This window comes from Acomys minous (assembly GCF_964271855.1).
Source record: "Acomys minous genome assembly, chromosome: 2".
NCBI lineage: Eukaryota > Metazoa > Chordata > Mammalia > Rodentia > Muridae > Acomys > Acomys minous.
Window position 1 is genome coordinate 21,867,548 of NC_140484.1, and position 25,148 is coordinate 21,892,695.

Here is a 25,148-nt window from a genome sequence, read left to right on the forward strand (position 1 = left end):
AGACTCCCTTTACCTTCCAGCACAGTGCCGAGTACAGAGCAGCTCACATGGGACACAAGCTCTGGCCGTGAGGCACTGATGGAATGGAGCTAAGATTTCTTAGAACTTGACAATTTTCTGTATATGTTTTGTGTACACACACACACACACACACACACACACACACACACACACACACGCACGCACACACGCAGTGAGAAAGTACAAAGTGCAGCATGCATGTTGCCACCTCATTTGCACAGTGGTTTAACAGTAATGACAACTTGTAGAGACACCCTGTCAGGGTGAGGATGGACACGGGGCTTTTCCTGCTTAGCTGAAGATATAAACCTGAAAAGCAGTGGATGCTCTCCTACCTTTGGAAGATAGCAGAGGGAAGGGAAATCTCCAAGGAATTTCTACAGCACAGGAGAACACTACAGTGATGGCGCTGCGTAGGACATGCTTCTACCCTATCCAGTCACAGAGGTTCTCAGCTCTAGTGTGTGTGAACACATGAGCTCAGGACTGATACACTTGGAGGTCAAAGGTCAAAAGTAGCATACTTGACCTTGAGAGGACGCAAGGGTATGAGAAAGTTATTCTCTCTCACACCATCTGTCTTTATGATGTAGTCAGATAAGAAAGATATGCCCCCTCCAAAGACCTCCATAAACTTCACACACACACAAAGAAAATACCCTACAAAACCCTAAAATAGAACAAAACCCAAGGTTCTTTTTTTTTAAAAACTGAAACTATTTACTAATTAACAAAACTTAAATATTTTTCTAATTTACATTCTCCAAACACAGCATGTTAGCTCTTACATTTTGTAATTTTGAGAGCCTGTTATGTTGTCTTAGTGAGTTTAGGGTTTTTCTTGGTTCTCAAAACAAAGAGGTCTTTTGTTGAAAGAATCAGGCGACAGTGTTTGGTGTAAAGAATTATGGTGTGAAACGTGGATGTGTAAAAGCAGACAAGAGCTCTCTGTCTCCAGATTCTTTGAATTTCTTGCAACAAATTAAAATACTATTGTCCTTTGCTTTGAGGCAGTTCTAAAAAAAAAACAAAAAACTATGCATTGTCATGATGATGGAGTGTGATGGAGGACAATATGCAGATGTGATTTTTTTAATAAGATTTTACAGGATGAATTTTAACCACTGCCAACTCAGTGGTATTAACTACTTGTGGGTATTCTAAGAACTTTCTCCCGTTTATGCCTTTGCTGATCCAGTGATATGGTATATTATATTGTAAGTCATAAAGCACTCCTTGGATTTGAGCTGGCCTGTGGCATCTGCCTTTTCTGGGCATAAGCAGCATGCTAAAGGCAGGGAACAAGCAAAGTCAGTACAGCCAGCCTTTGCCATGAGTTCCTGGAATGCGTGGGTCAGACGGCACACAGGCCCGTAGGACTTACTCTGGGAAGAGTGGGTCGGAACCAGTGAAGATACAGTGCTAATCCCAGAATGGAGGGATTTTTTTTTTTACTTCTATTTTTGTTGTTTCATTTGTTTTGTTTTGTTTGCTGTGTTGCATTTCTGTTCAAACCCCAATAACTGAGAAGCTGCATTGGATACCAATGGATGGTGTTTCAGAAGCAAATGCAGTTCAGTTGGAGGGTTCCACCATCACTCACGGCCCAGGAGTGGGACCACCTTTTGTTTTACAGGGAATATAACTCTCATCTGCTTTCAAAAGTTCCTACGCTCACTACAAGACCTCTGACCTCGGTTCTGGCTTGGCCATTCACTTCATGAGCATGAAGTAAGCAGCTTGACTTGTTGCATTTGCGATGTGGCAATATCAGAATAAACACATCTCCCCTTTGGCCTATTTGTGTCTCAGGGTGAAGCTGATGTGCTACAGAATAAGAGGAGATGGGGGGGGGAGCATTTGGAATTCAAGTGCCGCAGTAACATGGGGCTCTTTCTTTTAACACCGTCCCTCCCTCAAAATTGTCCTTTTTCAATTCTTCACTTTGAAGCCACAGAGAGGCGAACGCCATCTCATTTAGGAAAAGAGGGAGAAGCCATTTCTAGCTGCCTGGATCTGGAGTTTCACCAGTTTATTAACAAGTTTCATCATTAGATTTTTTCTACCCGCCCCCTCCCACCTCCCCCTCCCCCAAGCCTGACCACACCACTGGGAACTCCAAAGTAAAGCTGACAATCTCTCTTTACCTGCCAATGCTCTGTATCCTTTCCACGTTCCAGGAATCAGCCAGAGCTTCCACCCTCATGGTTTAGATTATTGTAGTAATTATCTTTTTTTTTTCCCCAGACAGGGGGCAAATACAAAAACCCAAGGCTGTAGATGCAGCAATTAAGAGAATAAATGAACTCTTGAGTGTGAGTGGATAAGCAATGGGGGTGAGAACTCAGAGGACGCAGAGGAGAGACGCAGAGAACAAAATGTCCCAGGCTGCAGAGAAATGGGAGGCAGAGGAAGGATGGAAGAACACACCTGTGATGCTGTGCTTTGGGGACACCTCCGACGCTCAACTCCTGGAGGGAGGCGGTTTAGACACCAGCACAATTATCACCCTTTGTCCCTGCCTCAGGAAGCTTTCCCTGACTAATCAATGACTCACACTGGTTTCACCTAGCATCTCTTGCATGACAGGGTGAGGAGGAGGGCAGGGAAGAGGCAGAGTTAACTAACAGGACAAACAGGAGATAATAAGTGAGAAGAGGTTTGGAGGGAGGTTTAAGCAACTAGGGGTCCAGGAGTTCAGAGGAGGTCAGACAGGGGAGCAGGCTCGCGTCACTAGGAGGAAAGGCTACTGTAAGGGCGAAATAGTGAGACAGGGTATAATGGGGCTGACTTAGGGTTGGGTCCAAAGGGAAAAGAAATAGGGAAAGAAGACATGCACTGTGGAGTCTGGATTGGAGGTGACAATAGTGCAGAGCTACAAGTGAGGCACTTGAGCCTTGCTATGAAAATCCAAGGTGGACAGGGAGTCAGAACAGGAAGAGGTGTTGGGAAAACTCTCATGAATGAACTGGCTTGTGCTAGAGCAAGCTAAGACAAGAGAGTGGAGGGCACTGAGTGCACAGGGGTTAAAGGCTACTGTGCCTGATGCTCAGGAGCTGATCTGAAACCAGATCACCAGCCTGAGGCTCTAGATGGACCCAGATTCCTCTGTCCTCTCCTCCTCCACTCCCATTCTAGGGTAGCTATCCCATGAGGGAGAAAGGGAAAAGCTGGAACTCTATTTGCTCCTCTTTGGGGGAGGTGAAAACAGGCTTTTCTTCCCCAACTCCCCAACAAGATTCACTGGCTGTTACACGTTCTCAGCATTTGGCACTTTCTTTGGACGTTCTCCTCAACCAGGGTTTTGCCACCAAAAGGAAAGAAGAATCATAAGGCAGCTCCTAAGGAGATTTTGCAGTTGCCTCAGGCTACGGTAATGTCTTGCTTGGTGGCTGTCTGGCAGAGGTCATGTCATGGATACAGAAGGGATGGCAGGTCCTGTGATGATGCCTACCCAGTACCAGTGAGATGCTGAGGCTGATGCAGATGAACACTGTTAGATAGGTACATGTGTGCACACTTAGAACACTGTGAGTGACCCAGCTCTCCACAGTGAAGCATTTGTGTTCTTTAGAAGCCTCCCTGGGCATCCCTGTGGCTACTTCCTCTACTATTAGCTGAGCCAAGTCCACGTCTGTGACACTGTCTGTCCCATTGGCACACTCACGCTTCCTTGTCCACAGTCACTTCACATGCTCTCATCTTCACACTCCCATCAGAGTCCTCCCCACTCTTTAAGGTGCTCCACACGCCACCACTTAACTCATATCATGGCTTTGAACCAGATCCCTTCTGGATACCTTAGTTTAAATTTGGTAAAATGGAAATGGCTGTGTGATGACTAAATAAATGAATCTAATGGAGATGCTCAGGACAGTGAGCTCCCTGAACATTCTTGTCCTTTTCTCACTTTTGACATCTATGCCTTGTGGGCTCTCTTATCCCTCTGAACACCCAGGAGCTGTTTGAAATATAGGTGGCCATACTGCATGTCTCCAAGTAGGATGTACTTCATCTGGCTTCAGTGACACTCTGTTGTAAATGCCACCACTCTTGAAAGGAATGGGTTACTCTGCACAGCATCTCCTTTGCTTTTCCCAAGTCACTTATTTAATGTTTGGATTTACCAGGAAAGACAACTTTTTGGCTTTAAAAGAAAATAGGAGCATTAGTAAGATATAATTAACAGTCCATACAATCCACTCACTTTAAGCGTACAAGTCAATGGTATTTAATGTATTCAGAGTCAAGCAACATCCCTACAACATACAGACAGTAATCACTCCACATCTCCGCCCCCTTCAGCAGTTCACACCAGCCCTACATGGGCAGTAAATCTGCTGTCTATCTCTGTAGGTTCCTCTCTGGATAGCTTGTTTAATTGCCTGGCTTTTTAAGGAGGCCAAACTCCTTCCTAAACTCTCATGATTTTCCAAGAAAATACTCAGCTATGGGATCAAGCCCCTAGTAGCTGCTCAATCAGTATTCTATTGAATGAAAACCAAAACAGGAGCTGACCAAGTTAAGCTTATTTTACATATTTTGTCTTTGGGTCTCTTGGGCTCAAAGTCTGATATAGGAATAGGTCAGGAGGTGAGGTGACGTAGAGAAGAAATGCAGACTCTTCTCAAAGCGGAGCCCTGGGATGGTGGTCCTCAAGCCTGGCTGCACCGTTGTGCCACCTACAGAGCCAACCAGACAAGGCCGAGCCTTGCCCCCACCACATCCCAAGCTCAGAGTTCTGACTTATCAGCCTGGGGTAGGATCAGTATTCTAAGGGTTCCCCAGGGATTCTGTGAGCAGCCAGGGTTGAGAACTCTTGTTCCAGTGGAAACAAGACTCTAAAGCAAAAATAATGGGTTGAATTCCAGCCATGCCCAACATGATGCACAGCCAAAGTTTTCGACTGTGTCTTCAGGGAAAGGAGCCTCTGAAAAAAAAATTAAAGCAATAAAAAACAGAATATTCACTTCACAAAAATTTTCTTTATAGCCAACATTAGTATTTGGCTGGGCCATGTGAAATTGCTGCTGCTTAACTGGTTTTGACATATAAAATGGAATTTTTATATCAGTTAGCCTAACTGAATAATTTATTTTATGAAATATATATATATTATATTACTCAATATGAACCATTATCTTGATAATCTCCTATTCAATTTCCTTATGTGCTACATATTATTTTTTTTAAAAGAACACTTTAAGCTTTATTATATCTATCAGAGGATGAAAAGTAAATTGATCGTGGAGGAAGACAAGGGCACGAAAACCCATACATAGAGAAAGCAAAGCCCAACTGCATTAGGAGTCTTTTTCCACACATTATTTCTGGAAAATTCATCATAAAGGACATTGCAATAAAGCAAGATGTATTTTCCCATAGGAAAAAAAAACTCTCATGATTAGTGTTTTGTTCCTAGACGAGGTCTCATATAAATCAGAGATATGATCAGTAATAGTGTCATGAAAGCAGCTGACAGCTAGACGCCTCTGCAAACACTGACGATCACAAATTCACTATTCAGGGAATATAGGGTGCTCAAAGCCTGTTTTCCCCATTGATCATGGGGGGGGGGGGGAACAGATCTCCCTGTCCTCCCTTCCACAGGAGGTATATGCGTCTTGGTCTTAATCCAAGCCTCCCACAAGGCTGTGCAGGCGCTTTTCCGCTACCCTCCTAGGCACCTCCTCACCTGAGGTCCCTTCTTTTCCACCCACATGCTTAGAGCTGCCCCCAGCTCTGAGGACAAGCCTGTCCCCCGACAGGAGGAATTTCAGGAGCTTTAGTTCTCCGGGACAGGCTCCACAGTGTCTAGTCAACAGCACTTCTGCTTTCATTCTCCTTCAGGCTGGGAATTCGGCTTCCACCTCCTCCTGGTGAACAGGACTGCTGGTGTCCCTGTCAATCACCAGGCCCCTTCCTCATAGGACTTTCGCCTACAAGCAGCTGAATTCCTCCTAAGGCATCCTCCCCTGCAGAGGGAAGGGCTAGGCCTACCTATCACCACGTCTTTCTCAGACCAAATACTTCCTGGTGAAGAAGTGTTCTGCAGACAAGTGGATGGTTGTCACAGCCTTCATTACGGTGCATACTCTAAAGTCCCTGCTGCCTTATGTGGGGTCCCCAGGGCTGACCACCTGGGGAACATTATCAGCACATGATTCCAGAACAGTGGTTCTCAGACTGGGCTATCACCTCAGAGGATACTTGGTGCTGTGTGGAGAAATTCTGGGTTGTCACAATTGAGGATGAGTTATTGGCATCTCATTACATAGAAGGTAAGATCTATGTACATCACAGAAGAGGCTAAACACCCTGCAGTGAATAGAGGGGCTCCCTCGGCTGAGCAAAGCTAAAAAACACTGTTTCGAGAGAAGTGTCCAGGGCCAGAGACAGCATTAAAAACAGAACTGAAAGTTACTGACAAAGACGACACTTTTGTTTTTAATACACCCATTGTCTCATAATTAAAATCTGTGCTCCTTACAGAAAAGTTAAGAAATAAAGATGGGTAAAAGATAACAGCCAATATCACCACCAATATATATTTTTACACAGTTGTGGTGATATGTAAACATTTATATTCTGCTTTTCCTATACAATGGTCTAATAAGCTTTTCTCCATGTCCCTAGAAGCTCTCAGAACTTTGCCTGACTTTCCATGTGAGATTCCTCTCCAGGCATCACTGTGATGAACCATTCTCATGGGGATTTGAACCCAAGTCCTCAGCAGCTTTTATCCACTGAGCCAGCTTCTCCTGATTTAATTTCGAAAGGCATACAGGACTGTCCAACAGACTCTACATAACCTTATAGTCTCTGTGAAAGACCCCCTCACTCCAGTTCTGTTCTAGTGTAAAAACCCTTGAGTGCCTCAAACTAAGGCACATCAAAGGAGCCAGGAAAAAAATATCCCAGAACTTTCTGAATAGAGCATTGCGTGGAGCATGAGAACAAAAATGAAAGGTCTTGTGGTTTTTGGCAAAGAGAGATAAAACTAGTATGTCCTTAAGCTGGCAGGGTTCGCTGGTCATGAAGGCAAAGGATTTTATTGTAAATGTCTTTCTTTTAAGCACAATCTATTTCCTGTTCATTCAAGTAGCTGATTTCTTAAATTTTATTTGTTTATTTTTTTTGGTTACGTTTTCTCCCTACGTATTTATTTTGATCTAGGAGAGTGCATTAAATCCAACAAATGTCATTTCTTTGTTGAGACCAACTTATAACTTCGAGCCAAGAGTAAGTCAGATGTTCTCTTCACCACCAGGCAGTGGTGGCACACACTTGTAAACCCAGCAGCACATGGGGAGGCAGAGGCAGGTGGATCTCTTTGAGTTCAAGGCCAGCCTGGGCTACAGAGTGAGTGCAGGACAGCCAGGGTTACACAGAGAAACCCTGTGTGGAAAAACAAGCAAAGAGAAGGTCTCTCTGCCAGCACCCAGAGAGTTTTTCTCATGTTTTAGTACCTTGTTAGGAGTCTCAATGGAGAAATTAGGTCCTTTGTTCCTGACTCAGATTCTCAGGGGCCCAACAAGTCGATACCAATCAAAGCAAAACAGTACATCCTGAGATGCAAATCAAAAGCGGCAGGCGACTGTATATAAGAGGCAAATGACCTGGTTTCTGCTTGCCTGTGCCACTGCAAGCCTACTGTGTAAGGAAGTTATAGACAGTTTTGTATTCCAACTGCAACTGTCAAATGAGACAACAAATGGAACTGTTCTTACAAGGACACACACACACACACACACACACACACACACAGAGAGAGAGAAAACAATGTGATTCTTTATAGGCTAATGCACACAGAGGGGATGCCAGCTCAGCTGTGGGCAAGGGAGACACACCATCCACCATCACTGGTCAGGTGGCAGTGTGACTGAAGAGGAGCAGACAGATGCCTGTGTAAGGGATCAGGGCAGGCATGGTGAGAGCAGTCAAAGATCCATCCTAAGTCAAGGGCTGAGAACAGGCTATCAGCAACAATTGGTGGGAGGTGGGGAGCGAGGACCACCTACCGGCAGCAACCACAAAGGTTGATGCACTCTGGGGACTGCCTTGCAGCCCAATGGGAGCATTACAGGCACAGACAAGCTAGAGGTTCACAGTGATGTGCAGAAACTGTAGCATTGTACAAGCGTGGGAAGTGACTAAGCAGCATCTTCAACTAGTGCAATGGTTTGTAGACTTTTTTTTTTTCAATAACAGAACTTCTCCCCTCACCCCACAAGGGGACTGTCATAATGAAATCCAAGACCTTAGCAGGGATAAGAAATAGAGAGATTCCAGTTCAAAGAGATGAAAGGAACCCAAAGTGTTACAATCTCTTTCTTTTTCTAAACATCTTCATGGGTGCTAGGGCTGGAGGCATGAACACGAACGACGAAGACATCAAGCATTCTAACCCCCTCAGTGATCCAATGTCAATGCCTGGCTGCCTTTCTGAACCACAGGCCTTTCTAAAAGGTTAACTAAATTGTATACATGCACCAGACTTCAGACTACAGCAACCACGATTTACAAGTCCCACTTACACCCTTCCTCTTTTCCCAGACTCACTGTTCTAGCCTGGAGTGTCCTTCAGATGGTTACGCTATAACAATTTATAGCTTTAGGAATTTTGTTCCTGTCCCTGTTCTTGCTTTCATACAGAACATTCTTTATCTGTTTAGTCTGTCCCCAACCACGTGTGGAAAGGCCCAGCAAGCAGGGGGAGGGTACAGAGGAAGAACTCAGAAACATCCCACACAGTGCTTCCTCTTTCATCTTCTTCATCTCTCAGAGACACACCCCAAGATGGACGTGAGGATACACACCTCTATCCCAGTATTTGGGAAGCTGAGACAGGAGGGTCCTGAATTCACGGTTACCCTGGACTACACAGCAAGACTGTTTCAAAGAGAAAGAAGACCCCCATTTAACTACACCCGCTGTCATAATCCTTTGTTCCTTTATCAACTTCACTCACTGTTGTGCTCTAAATAAAGGAGGCAAGGTGGGGCCATCTTTACCAACACAGACAAACATCAGCATTACAAGCACCAGCTCGAACTGGTACCGCGTGAAATGCCACCACAGCCAGGTGCTTATGGCTCGTACTCCTCTCTACAGCATCTAAGTTCTTTCAGTATGAACACTGGGTCTACATATGTTTTTGCATAAGGAAGGAAGTAAAGAAAGAGAGGAGAGAGGGAGGGAGGGAAGGAGGGAGGGAGGGAGGGAGGGAGGGAGGGAAGGAAGGAGGGAGGGAGGGAGGGAAGGAAGGAAGAAGGAGGAAGGAGAAAGGAAAGGAGAGAGAAGGGACAAACCATATGAGATCAAGAAAGGGGCACTGAGGCTCTGAAGCAACCAAAACAGCACGGGTAAAGAAAGTAAAAGTACTCTAAAAAAGTGAGAACATGAATGTGTGCAAACAACAACAACAACAACAACAACAACAACAACAACAGATCACCGGGAATGGCCACAAACTATGAGAGAACACAGTGACAAAAGGCTTTGACCCATGAGTCTAAGCAATGAGGAGAGAGAGAGAGGGGGGGGGGAGGGAGAGAGGGAGAGAGGGAGAGAGAAAGAGAGAGAAATTTTCACTCGTTCAGTAGATATTGTGTGCCTTCCAAGCAACAGAGATCAGTCTAGGCTGTTGGAGTTCCCCCATAAATGAGATAGATAACAACAGCATTTTGGAGGACTGAGGTAACCAACAGCGGCTTTGGGGGGCATCAGGATTGTGTGTCCTACAAGTGTCTATGTGTGTGGAAGGGGGAACCAGCAGTCACCATGATGTTCAGAGGAACACTGGTGAGGTCCCAATACATAAGGAAATTCGAGCCTGAAGCTCAGAACAGAGGTGTATTCACAGAGGGGGTAGGTCATTGGTATCTGGGTAGTGGCACAGGCTGGAGCAGACAAGAGAGGTGCTTTGACGGCTTGGAGGGCTTCTACACACAAGCTTTTCACAGTTCGCCCAGCATTGCTCACGTCAGGTGACCTGCTTCTGGGTCCATGCTCAGCAACGTGCCTTGAAGAGACAATGGGGACCTGAACCCTTAGAAGCCTCTGGCAAAATCTCAGAGTCACTGGGATGATGTCTGAGGAACTTAAGGTCTAGCTTCCTACAAAAAGGAGAAAGCCGTTTCCTTTGGCCAACAGACTATATAGCAGGTCAAAGAGAAACCATTAAAACACAGGATCCCAATGTACAGGATAATGTATGAGGCTCTTTATAGTGACTTCCTTCCTGAGAAAGCGCGTGCTGAATTTTCAGCCAAATGTATGTGTCAAGATCTGAAAATAGGTCACTGGAATGATTTTTGCTCCATACACGCAGCTGTTGTAAAGCATAAACCAAACTGCTCTAGTAAACCCGCCATCTGTCCTATGAGGAAGCCACACGCTCACCCCCACCCTTATTTTTAGCAGAAGGGGTCAAATGCACAGAAGGTGAAGTGTAGTTGAGTCCACTGTCCCAGATGCAGAAGTGGGGCTGAAGGCATAAACGCTGATATATGAACATGTGGGTTAGTGGAACGAAATGAGCTAGAGCATCAATCAAAGTAAGTCATGGCATCAAAGTGGCAAACAGAAGCTACAGACAGCCACGGTTTGTGTGTCCATTCACTGGACGAATCTCCCTCACAACATAAGTCATTAGCAACATAAATGGGCTCTGACTCATTTCCCATTGCTTGCTGTGGTTTGGTTAGGCTCTTTCTTACCCCCAAGGTCACAGAATACATGAACTGCAGGCTCAGTGTCTATGTGAGAAAAGCCCAGCATGGAGACAGTGAGCTCTATGGTGGAAGACATTGCAGCTTTCTACCACTCACCAGGAACACACAGGAGTCAGGCTACCTGAATCCTAAGCCCATTGCTTCTACTACATCACTTCACGCAAGCTACTCAGAGCCCCTCATCTCAGTTTCCCCTGAGGCTTGCGAGGAGGAGGCTAGATGCTCTTTGTACATTATTTCAAGCAGTGCCTGCTGTAGAGTGGCTGTTGGGTATATGTTTATAAAATAAATCTTAGTTGCTACAGGCAACATGAGTCAGCTAAGCAGTCATACATGAATTCTCTTAAATGACAATTGTCAGCTCATCAAGGAAAGCCACACATTAAGAAAGACAAAGATTAGCTAGCTCTTCTCTTTTACTTAGGGAGGTCCAAAAGGAATTGTCACTGAAAAGCCTCCTGCAACTATTGCTGAAAACAAAATGCCTCTTCTCTTTTAAAAAAGGAGATACCAGTCTGCTGGCAGAGATGGAGTTAGAATGCCCTGGCACTGTGCCCACCAGCCTTGGAGTCTGTAATTTCAACCAACTGTTGGCTTGAGTTATTGGAACTCATCTTATTCTTAGCTGTTTTGCATGTGTGAGGTATAGTGTGTCCTAGTGGGTGTCCATGCTCACGTGTGCGCGAGTGCACTTTTGCGCACATGGGGGAGAGGAAATAGCCCAGGAGAGGATAATATGCTTGACTTTGGATCATTTCAGCTGATATCTCGAATCTTGATTAGGAGAGTAGAAAAGCACTGTTGCTGTTCTTCAGAAAGAGGGCTCTCAACAAGGGGCCGCTGAGGGTTTTTTGTTGTTGTTGCTGTTTGTTTTTGGATCAGACCAATTATTCAAATGCCGGTCTGGTCAAATGGCTACAGCCTACGGCCTTGCCATGGACCACAGCCTCAGCAGCCACAGCAATGATGAGAACAAGCACTGCCATTCAGCCCAGGTTCAAGGCTAGCCTTGCCATGTACAACAACCATGTGCTAGTCAGTCAGTTTACCATTTATACTGTAGAGGTGATGTCAAGGGCAGAATCCATCTTAGCAGGCAGTAATAAGACATAGATGTGAACATTGAAGAAAGCAGTGTGATGTCTAGAGGTGCACACTACACGGTGCATACTACACTAGACTTGAACTACATGGCAAGATGTCGGGTGTAATGGGAGGTTTATTTGCTGGTTTTTAAACTGGCTTTTAGAAATCACTAGTGACAACTCTTTTAAAAACTACCACCTGCCTCCTCTGCTGTTTTTCTCCTTTGCTTTTTTTTTTTTTTTAATTTCAAAACAAACCAGCTATTTTAAAGTATGTCTGAGTGGATAGCTATTATTCACTGAAGAGATTCCAGGGCTTTATGCAGAAAACACTCCGTGTGTAGGTGCGCCAGTCAGCTCTGTCTCTTTCCCTTGGATAGCCTGGGGGGGGCAGGGGGGCGGACAAAGGAGGTTCTCATATCTGCAGTGTGGGAAGGAGCTGTGAGTCTGGCTCAGGGTGGCAGTGTAGGGTCAGTCAGGAGAGCGGAGAGGGTTAAATTGGCTCTTCAGTTCTGGCCTTGGCCCTTCTGCTAACTAGCTGTGTGACCTTGGATGGGTCACTTAAATGTATTAGACTATCTTGTTCTCCTTTGTGACATAAGGGGCTGAATAATTCTTGTGGGAGCACCATCAGCAAACATAGTATACACTGCTACTAGTTATCAAAGAAATGCAAATTAAAGATAACAAAAACATCATTTTAAAAGTTACTGACAGTAAGATTTCAAAACAATAGTACTTGGAGTTGCTGGGTTCTGCATTACTGTAAGCACGGCAAAGTGGAGCACCTGCTGTGGGCTGCGGAAGGACTCATATTGTGTCATGTGAATAAGGCTGAGGAAAACTTGGTATGAATCTTTATCTCTGACTCTCAATCCTGTCAGGCTCCCTGGAATATATATAGTACAATGGGGATAAATGTATATACAGTGCAGCCTTGAAGACTTTCTATGAGATCTGTGACTAGGCAGCTAATGGGCCTGGTTTGGTGTCTGACAGGCAACAGATACTGTTATGACTTCAGGAGACAGTGCTCTGACTGTGCATCTGGCTCATGTTCAATGCCAAAGGAGAGAAGACCCATTCCATTCTCCATTCTGGGAGACCACTGCTCATCTGTAGCACAGCTCTTCCAGTTTCCTAAGTGGTTCTATTTCTTAGCCACAAGGTCTTCAGGTAACTCCAGGCAAGTGCCTCACACAAACATCTACTGTCATTAACCAACACACATACAAATTCAGATGTGTACAATACACAGACATGTCCCCACACAGAGAGATGCACAGACACACACACAGACAGACATGCACATACACACATTGACATACAGACATGCACACACACAGACAAACATAAACATACACAGAGACACACAGACACATACACACAGAGAGAGACATGTACACATACACAAAGAGACACACAGACATGTACACAAACAGACACACACAGAGAGAGATGTGCACATGCACTCGCTCACACGCGCACACACACACCGGGGGAGGGAGGGGGCACACACACATCACTTCCATCACTTCCACCCAGTGGTTGAAGTTCACACAGTGCCTCAGTTGGCCTTCTGGGATGGAGAGCCAGCCTCCTACAGTCAACATCTCTAGTGTGGCCACGCAGAACAGAGAGCACCCAGGTTTTATCACCCTATGCTTTCAAGGGGCTCAGCTCTCTGACATGCGGTCAGTCCTCACAATCACCCTGACATATTTTCCCATTACAGTGACTGCTCACCATATTTCCTTGCAACTCCCCCCCCCCCTCTGAGTAGAGGCCTCAGGAGCTTGTTTTCAGATTTCCTTTAGCTCCTAGGAGGGCTCTTCCTCCCACCCTTAGATTTCTCCTGGGATTCATGCCTTGCCTGTCAGTAGCTCGAGCTTGGTACTGACTAGAGCTGCCATGGTCTTCCCACCCAACATCAGAGCTATCTCTTTTCAAATATTTCTCTGAGTTCCTTCTCAATACCAGGTTCTGTCTCTGTTCCCATTCTGTAGCCTAATAAGGAATGAAGTCTCGTCTCAGTCGTTACTTGATTCTTCCTCCCCTCAACTTTAAAAATAATTTCAGAGACCCATAGGACGGAGGGACAAAAACTGTTGTGGAGTCCTCATTTCATTCATGAGAAAATGCTCCACTGAGCCGTGTGCTGCTCACACGGGGTGGATGAGCAAGCAGCAGACTCCTGGAGGACATTCTTCTGTGTCATCTGTCCCAGATCCCATTCCTTCAGCGGGCCAAGGCCATGTTTCCAGGCCATCTCCTCTGTGGAGAGTTTTAAAAGCCTGGCAATGTTGCAGTAACAGCTCCCTGTGGGATCCCAATATCAGGGGGTTCATTGTTTTGTGTCGCTTGTTGGGGTTTTGATTTTTTTTATTAACATATATTAATTATGCAAATAATAAGTTCCATTATGACATTTTTAGACCTGTATAATAGTGTATTTGATTCATATTCACCGTTCATTACCCTCTCTTGTCTTCCCCCCACTCCCTCGGATCACTGTCTCTGTCTGACCAGTCCCCTTCCACTTTTTTTGTTGGGTTTTTGTTGTTTTGTGACCCAGTAAGTTTAATTACAGTTGCTTACAGGTGGATGAGTCAGGGCTTATTTACAGGAGAACAGCAAGGTACCAGTGGCTACAGTACTGGAGAAAATGCCCACATCCGCCCCCCGCCCCACCCAGCAAACACTAAGTGTCAATAGATCCTAGCTGTGCAGGGAATCAATCACCCCCGCCGAGAGTTTGAGAGCGCGAGGGCCATGCTATGCCCATGCCTGGAAGACAGGGTTCTACAATACTCTACCTCTAATGCAATGTCTGCCCTCTCTTTAACAATGTTCCCCAGGCCTTGGAGGGGGTGGTTTAGATGTCCATTTAGGAGTGACCATTTACCAGTTTGCTTATTCTTACACATTACTTCCTCTTTCTGGTCACTATGGTTGACTCACATTCAATCTCTAGGTGCTTGCTTTCTTCTGAGCCTCCAGTTCCACCAGGGAAGCTTCTCATGGGACACATTTTGTACCTTCCCTGGCTAGCGTCCCTTGTCCACCTTGCCACAGACCATTCTCATGTAAAGCCATCTCCCCAGTGGCCTCTCTACGGCTTGAGAAAAGAGTACATACAACAAACACACCACAGGGGTTGGTGGGCAGTCTCTCCTGCCTGCACATGCTCAAACACTAAGCACCTGACTCCTGGGAAGAGGGAACAATCCAGACAGCCCCCGGAAGCCCCATCACTAAAGCCTTGATCACTTGGACCAAATGGTCCTTCTAACATTTTTCAAGACGTTGGAGAAAAGATTCCCACTCAAGGAAATACGGGTAGCAAAAGCAACTACCTAGACCAGAATAGCACATGCAACCTCTGTCTCTTGATTCTTTTGTTAAAAGGGGTCCTGATTTGTGGAAGGTGTGCCCTTGTGACCCAGCTGCCTTCCCGGTTCCCCCCGCCAGGGTCCTGGCTGCCTTGCGAGGTAGAGGGTGTGGAGACAGTAACCCTGACAGACATAAGAGGGCAGCCCAGAGGCAGGATTCGGTACTCCAGTGTTCTGCCCTGGGTCTTAGATTATCTCATGTAGTTTACCAATCTAAGAGCCTTTACCCAGGAACAAACAGTGAGGTGCAAAGATCAGTGGCATGCTGAGACCACAGAAGCAGCCAGAGGCTGTGCTAAGAATTACCCTTAGTACCCCAACCCGGTCAGGGCAACATTTTTATAATTTTTTAATATAGTTTGCCTAAAGAGGTCAGAGACACACCCCTTTTCTTTCTGACCACTCAAATATTTACCATATTAACAGGACCATCAGGAAGTCTAGTGTGGAGCCCCTCTCCAACCCCCTAGGGGAATGACCTTAGCTTTCCTTTTGGCCCAAGACCCACTGGGTTCTACCCTCCCTCCTTCACCATGAAGGCTTCAGTGCGTACTAATTTCATCACTTTCCATATTCTTGTTGGGTCTTTATTTGTCTCTGCACAGCTTAACAATTACGCAGAATTGGCTAAGCATTTGTAGAATAATTTATTATTTTGTAACGATCATAAAAAGAAGTACTTTTTGATCATTTACTATCTGAAAATGTTTTATTAATTTTCCTGATGATTCCACCAAACAGATAACAATTTACAAGGACACAAACGATATCCTGAAAAGGAAATTGAGACTCATTAACCCATCTGGGAAAGCAATGTGCTCTAACCGTTTGATGTGTGGGCACTCAGCTCCAAGTCAGCTACCTAGGCTGGAATCCTAACTCACTGCATAGGTCATTGTGCGCATACTGGCCCTCCAAGCCTCAAGTGTACACACGTATAAAGCAGAGCTGATGAGAAGACTCAAATGAGGCAACATAGCCAACGTACTGAGCCCAGGGCACACCATCAGGAGAGAGCTGCTCTCTTGGGGCTATAGTCAGCTCCAGTGTCTAATGTCAGGGCCACACTGCTGCTTTTCATATAACCCTGAAGCCAGCAGAATTTTTCTTCCTCTTTTAAAACTGAAGAATTAGGCTCAGCCATGAAGAGCAACTTGTTCAGGACCACACAGCTGTTAAATGTCAAAGCTGGGCTTTGAGCCAAGTGGCGTTTGAGCGGTACCTGATGTCCCTCCTGCACTGCTTGTGTGAATCTGTTAGTTTCTGTTAGCTCCTTCCAACTTCATGATAAACTCCTTAGAGTCGAGCAAAGACATTTCCATTTCCCCTGCACATCTTTTAGATGGTTAGGCATGGCATCACACATGCTGTCCCCTGAATACAGTGTTGGTAAGGAGACTCCATGTTGTCTTTAGGACTGGAGTTTGTGTTTGCTTGTTTGTTTGTTTGTTTGTTATTTAAGGCAAAGTCTCATGTGATCCAGGCTGTCCTTCGTCTTGCTACACAGCCAGAGCCAGCATTGGACTCCTGATATTCCTGCCTTTGCCTCCCAAATGCTAGGATTACAGCTGTGATCGCCATACTAGTGTCTATGATTTTCTTGAGTAGCCTGGTACCCAATCTCGCCTTAGAACCCTGGGCAGGATCAACTATGACGTCTGAGAGTCCAGGACAGAAGAAATATAAGATCATTTCCAGAGATGTGTGGCAGTTCGCACTGTAATCCTAGCTACACGAGAAACTGAGGCAGGCATACTAAGAACTCCAGGCCAGCATATATGCATGAAGTAGGATATAAAATCTGGAGTCTGCTTTAAGTACACTAGCAGAAATGAAATGCTCAGTAGATAGGGCTGATGAAACAAGATGGCCAACGCCGACAAATGCTGAAGCTAAGTGACGGGCATATGGGGTCCATACTTTTCCTGTATTTTTATGCTTGAAAATCTACACAATAATGAGTTCCTATTTAAAAAGAAACAAAGCTGGGTGTGACAGCATAGCCCTGAACCTCAGCATTTGGGATGCAGAGAGTGGAGGACCAGGAGTCCACAAATCACCTTTGACTACAGAGTTTGAAGTCATCTTGGGCGACATGAGATCTTGTCTCAGAACAAAACAACTGTGACTGCCCGACAGTGTTCCGGTTTGTCCTGTGCTCCCTGTACCTCCCCATCAGGGTTAATGTCCTGATGGCAGGAAGGATGTCTTCTTCCTAAGTCTCCACATGAGAGCTGGATGCCTGTTGGACAGCAGCTCTCCTAAGTCTCTGCTGTTCCTGGCCAACCCGTCTGCTCCAAACTGACCTGTCTCCTTCCATCAAGCAGGCTCAATGTCTCTGCCATCGAAAACTGGCCACTGCTATCTTTGAGCCATTTAAGGCTGAGAAACCCCAATGTCACTTTTGTTTCTTTCTCCTTTAGCTTCCAGGGCTGTAAGAAGCTTTTCTGGGAGACTGGATCAAAGGTTATTTGGAGAGCTAAATGAAAAGTATCCTAGAGATTCCCTTTTTGTAGGGACACAGTCCAAGCAAACTTTCACTGATATGTCAAACCCTCTCTGCTTTGCTCTGCTTGCATAAGAATCAATCATCAATAATATCTTGATCCTCTATTTCATCCTCAAAGGAAGGAGATTAGTTGATTAGATATTTCAATTATTTTTGTTTCTTTGTGGTCAGACATAACCCCCCCCACAAAAAAAGCCTTGAGCACATAGGTAGATACTTTATAATTGAACCCTGCACTCCACAGCCTTAGAAAAGAAAGGTTTTCTTAAAATAGCAACCATAGTACTTGCACCCAAAATGCCACAAGGCATCCCTTTGCTGTAGTTTCCAGTGACTTGCCTGATAGAAAGATTAGATTCACACAATCACAGAGCCATATTCACTCTTGTCTTCAGCAAACATATGCTTCCTAGGTTATTTTCCTACTGCTGAGATGGAACCCCCTTTCAACTGTACATTACACATCTTTATGGCTGCCTTTCTAGCCAATAGTCTACCTCATACTCAGGGCAATCCTTAGAGAAGGTCTAGTAGGCCTCATGAACGGTTTATTGTTTTGCAAATATGTCAGTAACACAGTCAAAAGAAAACAGTAAGTGAGAAGCAATGGAACCCAGAAACCTGAGCTTTTGAATACTGTCCTGGATGCCTCAGCAAATTGAAAATGAGGCAACGATGTGATTTTTGTGCCAGAAAAGATATACCCAAGTCCCCCAAGGCCCCCAGAACACACAGGGATTTCCTTGCTTATACACCTTGAGGTTACCCAAGTCCAGACTTGCCTTTTAAACAGACAACACAGCCAGTGACCCTGTCCTAATGGCAGAGGAATTGGGGCTCAGCAGACACCTTAGTCTTGGTGGGTGATTCATCTATAGAAGTAGAAGAAACACAAGGCCACAGAGTCCAACACACTGGTGGGCTCCAGCTACACCCATCTCTTAGCTACCTGAGGTCAGACAAGGTTCTTATCCATAAATAGAGGAGACATTGCTGGGTCAGATGTTTTCTGAGAGTATTAAATGAAATATCTTACATAGAAGCAGCTAGTATAATCTTAGGGCCAATCCTTTCACTTTCTTCCACTTTTTGTTGCTTCTCCTCTTTGGTGCCTTTCCATTGCTGGAGCACAGCAAGTGCCCAGTGCTGCTTACTATGTCTTGTCATGAACTAAAGAGTCACTGAAGTAACCAAGGAGCCCATGGGAAGGATCAGAGAAGATGCTTAGCAGACTCAGTATGCTAGAGGGACAGTCCAGTCACTACTCCATGATCTTAGACCCAGAAAGTACCCACAGGCCTCTGCAGCAGAAACCCAAACCAATTGCCCTCTAAGGCAGTGATTTTCAACCTGTGGGTCACAACCCTTTTATAGGGATTGCCTAAGACTATTCTGAATATGAGATATTTGCATTACGATTCATTAATAGTAGCAAAATTACAGTTATGAAGAAGCAACGAAAATAATTTTATGGTTGGGGATAAGGTGGCCACCACAACATGAGGGACCCGTATTAAAGGGTCACAGAATTAGGAAGGTTGAGAACCACTGCTATAAAAGGAGGCAGTTATGGAAGTAGCGGAGAGAGAAAAGGGAGGTACTCTAAAGGGAGGTACTCTAAAGATTCATAAAGGGCGCTTTGACAAGCCATTGTCAAAGCATTGTGTGGTTATCAGCAAGTGGACCCAAGTTGCAGTAAGCCAAAAAAAGTTTTTTTGCTAACAAAGTTTTGAATCTTGGTCTAACTGCATTTAACTAGCTAAGAGTCCACACCTTAGCTAAAAGGTGTGGTTAATTTAGTCCGATTTATATGGATAATTGAGTAAGAAGAAGGTTGAAATGTCATTTCTTCCCTTTACACACTGAGAATAGACCCAAACAGCTCTTACAGCACAGCACTCATCGACCTGTGCAGCTCCCGAAGGCTGCTAACTTGCTGCTGGATGCTCAGTGTGAACAGAGGATAGGTAAGGCTGGCCTCAAGAAGCACAGTCCACCAGCCCTGAAAAGAACTGCCCCAGGCTGGCCCAGGACATCTCCCCTCCCTCTAAGCTGCTTTTTCCTCCAAAGGGCTCTGAGGTTTCTCATCCCGCAGGTGTCCTCCAGGACATGACTTCCTCCAGCAAGCCTAAACCTGGGCTGGATTAAAGGCACCTCCTGAGAGCCCCGCCACTTCCCCCCAACAGTTTGCGCAGTTCTATACCAGGCAACCAACATGGTGTATGTACTTCAGTGGTTCTCAGCTGGGGGTGGTTATTACATCTATGGAGGGAGGAGGAGCGATAAGTGCAAGTAAGGGATGCTGTTACACATCCTCCAATACACAGGACTGCCCCCCTTAACATGCAATTATTTGCCTCAAAATGTCACACGTGCTGAAGTTGAGACAGCCTACTCTACTGTAATTGTTTATGTACTTCTTATTCTCAGAAAGGCTGTCTGATTCATATTTATAACCCCGGTGCATTTTTCCTCCCAGGAGCTCGAAAAATATCTGTTAAATGACTGAGTGACCTTAGGGAGTGCAGGTCACAGCTCTTGTTTATACTCTTGCTAGCATTTGACGGCGACCAGCTCCTGAGCTGCTCTGTCCTGCCCAGCACAAATTTTAACCTCGCTGACTCTGTGTAGGCCCCCTTCCCAAATATTCCTGCTATACTCTACAGGTCACAGAGAGTAGAGAATTAGGACTACAAAGCAGAGCACAGGGCACCTAGGTTGCAGAGTGAAGAGAGAGCAGAAATGACGAGAAGAGGGTCTGAGACCAGTGGGAGCCGGCCCCAGGCACCAGGCAGAGGGAGCAGGCAGACAACACAGGGCTCAGAGGCTGAGATCTTTCGACTCTCTTCCACGGGCCCTTTATTATCTGACTTGACAGGGCACATGCACCCATGAGCCCACAGAAGCCCTCTCCCCTTTATGAAGTGGCCCCATGTGATGAATACATCCTCAAACCACCGACCTCTGACCATTCACTGCTTGGGCTTCTACTACTCAGTTCACATGAGTTATGACAAGCGTATTTTCTGTGACCGTAAGGGGCGGGTAGCTCTCGGCGATTTCGAGAATGAAATGTTCACAAAGTCATCCAACATGGTGAAATACGGGGCTCGGGAATTCAAAACCACTGCTACCTAAAATATATTACTCTACCTGTTATATTTTACACACGTAATCTAATTTATGTCCAGAGAAATGAAGCCAGGCAGTTTTCCTCAGCAGCTAAGGTTGAGGGGGTTGCTGGGATTGTGAAGGTAAAAAGCAGTCGCTTTTACCAACAGTCCCATGAATTCACTCTGGAATGTCTTTATAACTCTTGGATGGAGGCCAACCTGTCCTTGTGATTTATTCAAATCCAGTCTGTCAGCTAGGTCTAGAACATTCTGTACATCTATTGCAACTTGATCTGGTATCTCTGCTTCTAAAGAAGATTTGAGATTGGCATTTATTTTGACATAGTCTGGGGAGAAGGGGCAAAGATCTATGATGCCTGTTGGCTGCTTTTTATACCCTCCGACGTTTATTCTCTGTCTACAAAGATTCCATCAGGACTGGAACTGGTTCCTCCAGGTCAGTTCCTCCAAAAGGCCTTGTGTTAGTTCTGTTCCAGTGTCAGTGTCTCACAGATGCTGTTGTGTTTGCAGCTTTCTCTTGGGCTTCCTACTTGGGTTTCTTAGGTCTTTCAGCTGAGTTGTTTATTTCTTTTCAAAATGTCTCTCCCTTAATCTGTAGCTGCAAATGACAATTATTCCAACTAACAAACCTACTTCCAGAGTTATAAGGATACAATACCTTAAGACACATAGGGGTTTCACCTGCGGCCTGTAACAAAGACAGCACCCAACAGAGTTGTTGAGCTTTCTATTGGACCAAGGGTAGAAAAAGGAATCTAACCAATCAAAACGCCCGAAAGGATTTTTAAGTCCCATCATACTCTCTGCTTCCTATAGGTGGATGGCAGTTAACCTTTTAAAATAATTAGTTGGCTAGATTGTTGAACTCTGCTGGTGTTTTCCTAGTTACTTTTTTTCACACACACACACACACACACACTATTCTGGCTTTCTGTTCTTCTTGCAGCCTGTTAACCCAACACATCATTAAACTACAGTGGTTCACACACAGACACCCTGCACCTTCCATGACTCTGCTCTTGCTTTTCTCCTCTAAACACATTAGCACAGGAAATGACCATTTGTCCTACTTCAGCCTGGGGAGTTGTTTTGCAAACCTATAAGCGAGTAAACACCCTCATTATTACTAATTGGCCTAATTTTCTAACTAAAACAGCCTGATTCTAGTTTCTAGCTCAATCTCATTAGCCTTGTCAGGTGGCCCGTAACCCCTCTCCTCTGGCATTTTTTCATTAACTGTTGACTATTTCCACCTCCTGGGCAGTTCCTGTTAGCAATGCAGAGCACCCTCTAGTATCTATTTCATGACCCTGTCGTCTTATGCTTCTTTGTCATCTGCCTCAAGAAAGGCTTCAATTTTTTTAGAAACTCAAATGACTTATCTTTGTTCCTCTGTTTCTGGGTCTCACTAAGACACTCAAGTTCTACCAGTCTCATGGACGCTATGAACAATAGACCTTCCAGTCTGTCTGTCTGCCTGCCTGCCTATCTATCTATCTATCTATCTATCTATCTATCTATCTATCTATCTATATTTCCTTCCATATATTTGAGACAAAACCCAGACAGCTTATGTTTTAATCAACTCTGCCATGTTGCTGACATATATTAAAGGTGGACAGATACCTTTCTTTCAAAGACTGTCCCATGTAAGAGACTTTTCATGGTTCACTGATTTTTACTTGTATTATTTCTCATTCTTGTGCCTGCCTTACTATCTCAATAGAAATAAAACAACAAACAGAAAACATTGAGGAAAAGAGACCTGGGTGTGGTGGTGCACAGTGCAGAGGCAGGTAGATCTCTGTGAGTATGAGGGCGACCTGGTCTACAGAGCCAAGGCTACACAGAGAAGCCCTGTCTTGAAAAACAAAACAAGAAGGAAAAGAGACAACTAAGGGCAGTTATCCCTGGATGTTTCTGGCAATTGTTGCTCAGATTTTTACCTGGACATTTTCCCCCCTCTCCATAAGAAGAGCTAAGGAAGAAGAAGGCAGAATGAGGATACGGGAATACTCTGGGACATTTGTGCTTTGTTTTTGTCTTCTAAAATAATTGAGAACTAATGACATTTCTTAATCAGTATGACAGTGAACAAAGCAAAGCAACATCAGGATTTACCACTCACTTCCACACTCAAAACCTGTCTTTATAAAATTCAGTTATGAAAATAATTCTCTGTGTGGGTTTTCCAATACTCAGAGAATGGACACATCGCAGTTAAGTTTGCATGTATTAATTATTGGAGCAATTTTCCTTCCTCAAAGAAAAGCTCCTCTCACATCTTCTCCATTGATTCAAATCTATCTCATTGCCAGCCATCCCACCAAACTCCCCACACTAACACCAGCAGCCATTCCACTAAATAAAAATGATCCCAGTGGTTAAAATGCTTATGTAATGTCAAATGCAAGAGACTATATGGTTTCTTGGGTTCTCATGAGAAACACGCAGGATTACATGAACTAAAAAGACTCATCAAAAAAAAAAGCCAACAAAACAAAACAAAACAAAAAAAAAGTACAAAGAAACGGATGTCCAGACATCCTCCCACAGCCAGAGCTATAATTGGTCCTCTACATTTAATGAGAACATCCACTTATTTTCAACAAATTAACATGATCAAGAATCCCCATGTCTTTCTGCCTGACACCAGACACAGGCATTCCCTCCTGTCAAGTCATCCCACACGCTCGCTGGACTGAGATCTGCCAAATGCCCCCCTTTCCACATGACTTTGGACCCGGGCTTGTGTCAGGAAATGAACACAATTTCTCAAGCCATTTTCTAAGGGCTGTTTTCCTTTCTTCTAGGGCTGCAGAAAGGAGTGCTTCGCTGATAATTTTAAGCCTAACAACCATAAAACATACGCTCTCAGAGAAACTTACAGACATTTGCAGATGGACTCCTGTGAGCCGATCTCAGAGTGGTCCTCATAGCTCGAATTCTTTACACACAGCACTTTGCAACGAAATCAGCCAAATACAGAGAAACAAAGCAGTTTTCAAGTTTTATCCTAGGGTTATTTTTAACTTCAGATTTTTTAAAAGCAGAAAAAAAAAAACAACGTGTGGAAATGGATTTGGTGTTGAGCATAGGGCTACTCTTGTAAAGATTGATTATTGAGATAATTTTACCAAGAAGATCTAAAAAAGCTTTGGATGCACACGGATAAATAGCTTGGCCTGTCGGATAAATTAGATCATTCCTCCCACAAACCATGAATATTCACACTGAATTTTTGAAAAATGTAGTCCATCTGAATCTCCAAAAAGCACGTTGCTCAGTTTGATAGGGAACATCAGCAGCTGTGTTTGCAGTGCGCTCTTCAGCGGGGCCTTTCTTCTTAAAATTGCTTAGACATCAGGATATGTTTTACCAATTTCCCATTTTCAAAATACGCACAAGAGATTTAAAAAAAATCAAAGCTGCATAAAACATTAACCTATTCAAAAACTAGTTTGCTAGAGAACATAACGAATTAGACATTTTCGCTGAATCAAATGACACAGAGCACACTGCGGGCATTTGTAAAAGCAAAATAAAAGCCTCCAAACACACTTCACAAGCCCTTAGGATCTTTTTCAAGATCTTATAGACAAAAAAAAAAAAGAAAGAAAGAAAGAAAGAAAGAAAGAAAGAAAGGCAATCTCAAAGCTGTGATTTAAGGAAAAGAAATTTGCACCTCTACAATGAAGCATTTTAGGTTAAAACATCCTAGAAACTTTCTTAACATAGAAAAAAAAAACTCTGCTGATTTTCTCTGCAAAGTGTCTCAGAGGAATTATATTTGGCTAAAACTGCACCAGAGAAGGAGCAGTCGGCCTGACTCCAGTCACTAAGAACCCCAGGGAACTTCAGATCGTGAGAACGCTTACCTGGTCTTCTTCAAAACTCCAGCATCCAGGCCCATCCTTTAATAGGGTAAATCTGGGTACCTCGGAGAAAGAGAGACAGGCAGAGAGCAAGGGAAGAGCCACCCACCCTCTAGGCCGGCTGGGAGAGTGCAAAGCCCCAGCTGACACTCTGCTTCCCTCTCCTGGGGCTCTCTGCCTAAGAGGCTGCATAGAAACCCAGCCTGGTGCCAAATCTTAATCCTTTTGCAGAATCTCACGTGGAGCTGCCTCACCTCTTCCATCGCTGCAAGGCCTCTTCCTGCTGTACATCCCCGTCTTTCTGAAACCATCCATCACCACAACGACTGTCTCAGCCCATAGAGAAGGATCCTGCACCATGCAGGGTGATGAGTGTTTACATTAGGCAAAGTGAAA

The 25,148-nt window shown here is 44.7% G+C and overlaps 1 protein-coding gene across 4 annotated transcripts in view; it reads right to left on the minus strand.

The window, feature by feature from the left end:
• PLCE1 (phospholipase C epsilon 1) overlaps window positions 1-25,148 on the minus strand; it is a 284,075-nt gene that overhangs the window by 168,867 nt on the left and 90,060 nt on the right. Inside the window, exon 1 of one of the 4 annotated variants that reach the window (XM_084754875.1) lies at window positions 25,007-25,125. The exons of 2 other annotated variants lie outside the window; for them this stretch is intronic. In XM_084754875.1, the coding sequence (XP_084611001.1) occupies window positions 25,007-25,063 (57 nt within the window). In that variant the 5' untranslated portion in view covers window positions 25,064-25,125. Of the gene's footprint in view, window positions 1-23,765; window positions 23,787-25,006; window positions 25,126-25,148 lie in introns of those variants that run through there. One more of the 4 variants, XM_084754876.1, reaches the window with a different exon arrangement.